Source organism: Pteropus vampyrus, unplaced genomic scaffold (assembly GCF_000151845.1).
Source record: "Pteropus vampyrus isolate Shadow unplaced genomic scaffold, Pvam_2.0 Scaffold323, whole genome shotgun sequence".
Taxonomy (NCBI): domain Eukaryota; kingdom Metazoa; phylum Chordata; class Mammalia; order Chiroptera; family Pteropodidae; genus Pteropus; species Pteropus vampyrus.
The window spans coordinates 1,370,069-1,378,739 of record NW_011889104.1 but is presented as its reverse complement, the minus strand read 5'-3'; the positions used below and the strand labels follow the sequence as shown (position 1 = coordinate 1,378,739).

General features: G+C 54.5%; 1 protein-coding gene across 1 annotated transcript; it reads right to left on the bottom strand.

The window, feature by feature from the left end:
• Positions 1-1,487: 1,487 nt before the first annotated feature.
• IL1F10 (interleukin 1 family member 10) lies at positions 1,488-4,012 on the bottom strand. The gene is made up of 4 exons (XM_011377873.2): positions 3,930-4,012; positions 2,267-2,352; positions 2,004-2,131; positions 1,488-1,700 (listed from the first exon to the last, which is right to left on the bottom strand). Exons 1-4 carry the CDS (start codon positions 3,959-3,961, stop codon positions 1,488-1,490), a joined length of 459 nt encoding a protein of 152 aa, XP_011376175.1. The 5' UTR covers positions 3,962-4,012.
• Between the last annotated feature and the right edge of the window lie 4,659 nt (positions 4,013-8,671).

Below are 8,671 nucleotides of genomic sequence, written 5' to 3'. Positions count from 1 at the left end.
ACTAAAAGAAAGGGGATGGTAAAAGATATTGCCTTGACGGACCTACAGGGTATTGCACTGAATGAAATGGGTCAGATAGAGAAAGACAAATATCGCATGATTTCACGTACATGTGGAATCTAAAGAACAAAATCAACAACAACAACAACAAAAGTGGAAATAAACTCATAGATACAAAGAATATTTAGAAGGATACTAGATAGGAGGAGGGTTGGGAGGACAAAAAAAGGCAAAGGGATTAAGAGGTAGAAATGGATAGTTGCAGAATAGACATGGAGATGTAGAGTGTAGCATGAGGAAGAGGGTTAATAATGTTGTAATAAATATGTAAAGAGGAAGAGGGTACTAGATTAGGGCAGTGATCACTTTGCGTTATGTGGATCTCTGGTCACTATGCTATACAAATGAAACTGGTATATTATTGTATGCCAACTATAATTGAAAAAAACCTCATTGAATTGTACACTATAAATACAAGCAACTAATTATCTATTATACCTCAATAAAGACGAAAAAAAAAAGTCAGGGTCACTTCTACACCACCCTCTCTGTTTCTGTGAACAGCTGCCACCCTGCCCTCTGTAGGGGAGTGGCCAATTTGTCTTCGTGCTTATTTGCTTGCCCAGTGTTTATTTGCTCAAGCATCAGCGGGTTCAGTGGCCACTCTGTGCCCGGTCCTGGAGTGTGAGGTGTGAACATTGTGGGCTGTCCCTGTGGTCACGTGAGCTCCAGGAACTGCACTCCTCTTAGCACAGCCTCACTTGTCAGATGGCCATAGGCAACTCACCTTACAGAGCTGTCCTGGGTGCAGACACACAGCTCCAGACACACTAGCCTGACGCATGGGTGCTGAGTGGTCCTCGGACACAGGAGGGCGCCAGCCAGCAGCCCACCCGCTGAGCCCACACCATGGGCTATGTTCTCGCCAGAGCGCAACCACACAACCCCAGGGAAAAGAAGAGGGACCAGGGCCTGGGGTAAAGCTTTGGCCAGCCCCGTAAGCCCTCGTCACTGTGCCCTGCCCCTGGTGTTAGACACCGCACGCAGTGGCCTGAGGCTGCATCAGTCTCCTACGGCTGTAACAAACCACCACCAACTCAGGTTAAGTCAACGCGACTTTACTATCTCTCTGTCTGGAACAGATCTGAAATGGGTGTCCCGGGATTAAAACACGAGCAGGTAGGGCTCGTTCCTTCCGGAGGCTCCAGGGCAACACAGCACCCCCGCTTCCCCTCTCTGGAAACTACGCGCACCCGCTGGCTCGCAGCCCTCTTGTTCCAGCTTTAAAATTAGCAAATTCCCATCTCTCTCCGACTCCCACCCAGCTGCTCCCCTCTTACGAGTCCCCCAATAATTCAGGATGGTCTCTCCAATTTAAGATTCATAACTTGATCATGCTTGCAAAGTTCCTTTGGCCTTGTAAGGGAACCGAGTCACAGGGGCTGAGGACTGGGGTGTGGACCTCTTTGAGGGCTGCCTCTTGCCCCCTACCGACTCTGCTCGAAGTAGAATATGGTGCGGCCAGAGAGCTCAGGCTCCCTGGCCAGGTGCACTGGCTGCTGGGGCTCTTCCGGGCCACAGAGAAACCAACCGGGCCAGGCAGCAGCCTCGAGCCTAAAGGCAGGGCCCACACTTCTCTGGAAGAAAGTGAAGCGTGTGGCCTGCTCACCGCCCTTGTACAGGTCCTCGATGTTCACGTCCTGTGGGGACAAGTGGCCGGCTGCAGGGCGAGGCTGCTGACAGGAGTGCCAGCCCTGGGGGCCTCAGGGCCTGGTTAGGGCCCGGTGGGCCAGGAGGGTCTTTACTGGGAGCTGCCCTGAGGGCAAGGGTCTTGGCACTGGGTGCAGAGTACGATGGCAGAAACCCCCCCTGGGAGGGTGGTGTGGGCCTAGCCAGGGACCCGCGAATGGGAGCAGAGAGGCCAGAGTCACAGGGTCTGGGGAGTGGGGTGACCTCTGGGAGCAGACACATCTGTAGGGTCCCCCAGACGAGGCGCATCTCACCTCCAGCTGCAGGGAAGGCCCCTCCCCTGCCTCCATGCAGGCCAGGCAGCGGCTGCCTCCCTGGACGCCCAAGAAGATGGGGACCTTGGAGCGGTCCAGGCCTCTGTTGGGGAGTGTGCAGACCTTCTCTGGGAGGAGAGAGTAGAGCTGAGACCCCTGCAGGCGTCGTGACCCTCTCATTAGAAGGGCCCCCAGCTGCCCCTTCTCACCACCCCAGGAGAGGAGGGGAGGGGAGCCTGTGGTAGGGAAGGCCCAGGGCTCACCTGCACAGCAGTCTCCTGCATCAGGGTCTCCCAGCAGGAGCTGGCCGCCTCTCGTGTACAAAGCCTGCTGGTCTGCATTCCTAATGCTGGAACAGATGGCAGAGCTGATGGCCCGTCCTCCCTTCGATCTGATTACCACACTGAGCATCAACTTCTTCTCCTTCTACAGGTGAGGGGGTCCTGCCCCCCACCCCCACCCCACCCCGAGCAGGTAGGAGCCAGCCATCTCACTGGGAGCTCATGAGAGCTCAGCATTGTCCCGCCCATGGGCCCCTGGCCACGCCCCCTGGACAGACTTCCTGGTGAGGCTAAGGAGCTGCCAGGGTGCAGTGAGCCCTACTCGGGTCTCTGGGCCTGCCCCCATTTTTCACAGATATTTGTCCTTTTAGGTAAAGGGATCAGTTGAGTGTATAATGAAGTGAGATGTGTTTTTCAGCTACTTTAAAGACTTTTTAATGGAAGAAAATCCACAAATTGAAAAATAAAAACCCTATGTGACAATATGGATGCCACGTGGCCATCTACCCTGGGCAGGTGCTCTCTGGGGGACCCCTGTATGGGTGCCAAGTGCAGGAGATCAGCAGAGAGCTGGAGCAGGCCCAGTGTCCAGTCACTGGGCTTGGCTGTGGTTCTAATGACGGGCCCAGGAGATGATGATGGGCCTGAGCTCGGGAGGAACCGTGCTGAGCCAGCGTGTGCCACAGCAAAGCCAGCAGCCTGTTAGCTCAGTCATCTGGCTCGTTTCAAAGACATTTGTCAGCCACTCTCAGGCCTGGGGAGCCCGCCTTACCTCCGGAGCGGGGACCTCAAAGCCAACGCAGAGCCTCCAGGAGATTTTCCTCTAGATAACAGCTAATTGCACACCCTTAGCTAATGAGTGTTGTATTTAAGGCAAGTCTGCTTGTCAATAAAAACTAAAGACCTCAGGAGCCAGGTGGACCACCAGGACTGTGCCTGCTGCATCGGCCAGCAGTGGGCTATTTGCAGGCCTGAACCCAAGTGTGGCATCTGTCCTCTAACCTGCATGATTTGTGCATGTGTCCTGCCTTTCCGGCTGAGCTGTAACTTCCTAGGACCCGACCAGCATTGTGTCGGGGCAGAGTACTCACGGGGGAGCGGACGGGGCCCCCAAAGTCCAGGCTATTTTGTTTTCATTATATCTCATCTCCCCCTGGAAGGGCTAGAAGCGGTTTACAGCAAAAGTCACAGACAATAAAGAGTGAACTGTAAGCAAACACCCAAATGTCGGACAAGGTGAAGTGCAAGTGAGACCTGGAAGCCCAGACCAGGAGCAGAGGCCACAGAGATGCTGCCACCTAGACTCAAACCATCTCTGAGGTTTGAAGAGAGGTAGAGCAGCCCAGAGAATGTGCAGGCTGGCCAGGCTCTGGGTGACATTAGGGAATTCATTTAAGCACTTCGAGCCCCAGTTTCCAGATAAATAGGCTCCGTGACCCATGCAGGACTCTCAGGACGGAGGCAAGACTGTGGAATGGCTGGCATCTTGCACATGCTTGGGAAAGGGCTGTTGTCATTGGGGTTAATTGAGCTTAATTATGGGGCATTGGAGGTTCCTAGGGTGAGAAAGAGACTCATCCCTCTGACTCCACCCCTGCCCTGCCCTGTGTCATCCCCGGGCCCTGATCAGGAGAGGGGGACTTACATGTAGTATCTCGCCATGGGGAGGGAGCACATCCCTGCGGTCAGAGGCGGCTGGTCCTTGCTGAGGGGAGGGGACAAAGGCTGTCAGAGGAGGCAGACATCCCATGCACCCTCAGTCCCCAGCCATAGGGAGGAAGGTCTTCCCAGCTCCCCACACCCCAGGTAGATCTGGCCGCCCCTACTTGGGGCCATCTGGGAACAGATTGAGCTGGCTGGGGTGTGACCTGTGACTGTACCCTGGTGCCAGCCTGGGAAGTTGGAGAACAGGTCCCCAAACCCTTCATCTAGGGGCTGAGCCCAGGTGGGCAGATTCTAGCCTCCCAGTTTGAGGACAAACCTGTTCAAACCCTGTCCCACATCCCAACCTGGCTGAGAGTCCCCATACTCCGCCTCCCTGCCTAAGCAGGAGCTAGGACCCAGCACAGAAGGACAAGCAGGTGGCCCTGCGGAGTTAGGCAGCACTGTCCTTAGGGACTGAACCGCTTTGCTGAGACTATGGAGGGGGCTACCTGACCCCCACAGGCCCCTGTCTGCCCCAGGTGAAAGCAGGACAGGCTTGAGATACAGACACTGCTTGAGGACGAGGGATCTAGACCAACGCCAGTGTCCCCATATCAGCCCCAGACGTCAGAGCCCCTCCATCTGGCTTACCTACTTGAGAGCTTTTCCCCGAGACGAAACTTCAGGAACGCTGGTCTAGAATCTAGCTTGGAAAATCCAGAGCGAATTAGGGCACAAGGGTGGCTGGAGTTGGGACAGTGCAAGCCTGGCTAGGGCCAGGGTCATGGAACAGATGTGAATCTCACTCAGTAAGACGGGAAAAAAGAAGGAAGAAGACCGGAGCAGGGAATGAGGTGGGTAGGAGGATGGAGCAGGGCTCAGAGAGAAAGAAGGTGGCACTAGGGGCGTTTGAGGAGGCGGGTGACAGGACGGGTTGGTACTGGCACCCTGATTGGACACCCCAGCAGCACTGACTCCATGGCCTGGGCGGGGTACCCAGGCAGCCTGAGCACTGGACCTGCCCCTCAGACAATCTACGGCCTGTCCTTGAGCTTTGCGGTGACAGTGAAGGGTGACAGGGCACCTTGCAGGCGTGCAAATCTGGACAGAAGTTGGTGATGTGATCAGTCTTAAAGGAGTCTCCATACCCTGCTTCCACCTGCTGCCCTCACTCTAAGGAAAAGTAAAGGGTTTCCCGAGAGCTTCGCCATCAAGGTGCTCGCTCACTGCACCACCGTCCACACCAGCAAAAAGCTGCAAAAGATCCCGATGGCCAACGACGGGCCACTGGTTAAAAAGCAGCAGCGAGTTTACTGAGTAGGAAAGTGTGTGCAGGAAAGATGATGTTGCAGACGGACACGTCATGACACAAGAGCGTTCACAACACACCGAGCGAAAGGTGTGGGTGATAAGCAATACGTATGCTGTGGCTCCACTTAAATGCCTGCACACTGGGACACACACAGAGGACCACACCTGCCGTGCTACGGCACCACCGCCCTGCCATGGCAGGGTCTCGAGTGGTCGTTATTTTCTTTAAATGTCTTTTAACATTTTTCCTATATGAACATGAATTCCCTTCGTAGTATAAAGTGAGTTTTAATTTTTTTAAGTGCAGCATTTAGCTAAAGTCATGGGATGTGGAGAGCAGCACAGGGAACACAGTCAATCGTATTGTGATAACATGATGGTGTCAGGCGGGTGCAAGACTAATCAGGGGTCACTGCATGAGATGTATAAAACGTCTAACCCCAGCGCTGTGCACTTGGAACTAATATGATATTGTACGTCAACTATAAATGAAAAAAATTTTTTAATTAAAAAAACAAAGACCCAGAATCTAGCAACCCAAACAATTAAATTTCAATAAGAAATAAACTGTTAGGTTTAAATTAAAATTTAAAAAAATAATAAGTTAAAAATAAATAAAGTCCTGCCATCGAGTCACCTGGGCTATAGGCAAGAGCTGTTTCCTGGGCCGGAAGTGAGTCCAGGGGCCCGCCAGGCTTGCAGCCACTGCACTGTCCCAGTCCTTACCCTCAGTTGAACTGCAGATACTGACCCCTCAGGCGGTGGCGGGACCCACAACTCTCCATTTCAAGTGCACAACCAGGTGACAGTAACGCTGCTGGCCCCTGGGCCACATTTGGAGTGGCAAAGCACTAGCTGGCCCCCAGACGGAACAGCAGCCTGGCCTCAATGCTGTGCTCTCTCTGGGACAAACTGCCACCTCCTTTGTTGTGGCAGCAGAAATGTGGGCATCATGGTGGCCATGCCACCATCTGGCCAGGCCAACAAAGTGGGGGCCTATGTGAAGCTGGACAGGCAGCTGATGACCACTCCACCTCGGTCAGCATCAGCTCAAAGAGCCAGCAGGAATCAGTGCTGGCCCAGTCCAGCTGGGTCCCCTGGTGCCCAGAAGCCCTTGACCTAGCCTGGCCCCAGGCCCCAGCGTATCCTCCGCGGGCTCCCGCAGAGTCCCATCTCTGTCCCGGCCTGGGTGCCAGCTTGACTGCGTTGGGGTAAAGAGGAGCCAGAAGTCGGCACCCCATCCATCAGGGAGCCTGGGGTCCTGGTGAGGGGTGTCCACCTCGGTCCCTCCCTGAGTGCCACATACTCTGTCCCCAAAGCTGTTCCTTCTCTGTTGTCCCCAAGTGACCTTCGCTGGACTTTGTCCTGCGCCTCTCCCTGGACACCATTTATAGCTGTCTCAGACCTCACCAGCTCCCCTTTTCTGGCTCCAATGTCACCAGCAAGTAGCCCTAGGCATCCTCCATGCTATCTGTGCACCACCTGGCCTCCCTCTCCCGGGTCCCCATCCGCCCTCTGCGTGGAAGGTGTTCTCGAGACTGACTTTGGCCTTCATGGAGCTAAGTCTAGACTATTTCCTGGTCCCTCTACTATCTGGCCCTCAGGCCCCTTGGTGTCAATTGCCTTCCTTCACCCCCTTCTTACTCCCTCCTCATGCCCCCTGTAGGCTGTCCCTTCCTTGTGGAAGCGTCCCTAAGGCTGAAAGCCACAAGTCAAAGTTGCAAGCACATCTCTTTCATGTCCCAGAAAATTTCAAGTCACCCGTTTCCACAGCCACAGTGACCACCTCAGCCTAGCACCCCTGAGCCCAGACTGAACACCCAAGTTCACCTCCAGCACATCCAGGACACCCCATCCAGACACTCTGCCTCCATAGCCAACCAAGTATCCCTATAGTCATGTCAGCCTTGGCGCCCAGCTCGTTCTCCCTCCCAGTTTCATGTCTCTTGCTGACATAATCTCTTCCAGCCAGAGATTCAAACCCCAAGAATCATCGACATTTCTCCCAGGTCCCCTGACTCTGGCCCGATTCACCAGCAAGTTCCAGCAGGTGGATTCGCCTTTACAGGGCACGTTTACAGCCATTTCACCTATGTCCGTGTTCTGATGTTTCTCCCTCAAATCCAGCCCCGCCTGGACTCCCGCTCTGGGCACTGTTTCGCCATGTCCCCACCCAGCTTGCTGTCTCCAAGGCCGTCTGATCCACCCCTGCTGGCCTGGGTTCGCCCGTCAGAGTGCATCTCGCTTCTCCAGGCCCATGACTCCTCATCTTCCCAGTAGCCACACTCAGGGCTGCCTTTGCTGTCCCTGCCTCAGACATCACCTTCCTCACCACCGTCCATCCGGGCTTTGGCGCCAGGGCCAACTATCTAGTTCCTCCAAATTAATTATCAGCTCAGAGTAATGACTCAGACACACGAGGGCCTGTCACTGCACCTCCAATCCTCAACCCCAGCATCTATAAAACCATCAAACCAGTACGTGGTTATTAAGATTCAGATGAAACGATGGTGATTCCGTGATGTGGGGTCGTCGAGGCTTCGCTTTGCTGTTGCGCCCTGTGCTGCTCTCCTACTAAACTCCCCAGGTCATCGTGGTTCTGTGTGCAGACACTCGTTTCCCCACAGAAGTTAACAAGATCTTAAAGTCATGCAGCTCGTAGTTCTCCCAGCCCCATCCGCCCTCCGCCCGAAGAAGCACAGGGTTTACAAGTGGGTCCCACGATCTCACAGTAGGTTTAAACAGTGACATGGGGTTCTGGCCCCAGAGCTGCCGCCTGTTTCTATTGCCACCTTGGAAAGTACCCTTTGTCCCTGGGCTTCCAAGTTATTGCCACTGGAATGAGAGGCTGGGCAGGGCAATATTTTCAAAGCTGAGTTTCACTATGCATTTTACACAAAAACCTAGTGAAAGTGATATGGGTACCAGGGACCTGCTCTTGTAGAGTCAGGGAGCAGTGCAGACACGGGGGCCTGCGAGCATTGCCTTGAGCAGTGGAGCCAGCACCAGGGCATCCATGAGGAGCCCCTAGCCTCACCAACTACCGAACACCATCAACCCGGAATCCCTGAAATTACTTCCTCAAATCGACGGTTCTAAAGACTTTTAAATCCTTAACATCCACCTCCTCCTCAGATTCCTTCTTTGTGCCCTGAACTCACCTGGAATCCTGCAGTGTCCTGCCGTCCACCTTGTCATCCAGAGAGTTGCCAGGAGGTATGAAGGAAGAGAGCACACTGGAGATGTTGGCAGAGGGAGGAGAGAGAGAGTGAGAGAGAGAGAGAGAGAGAGAGAGGGCGAGCGCGAGAGCACTAGAGAGAGAGAGGGAGGGAGGGAGAGGGAGAGGGAGAGCGCACACAGCCCGCCCACCACTGACCTGCAGGGCCTGTATGCCTGGAACCCCTGGCTCTCCAGGCGCCTGTCCTGGGTTTA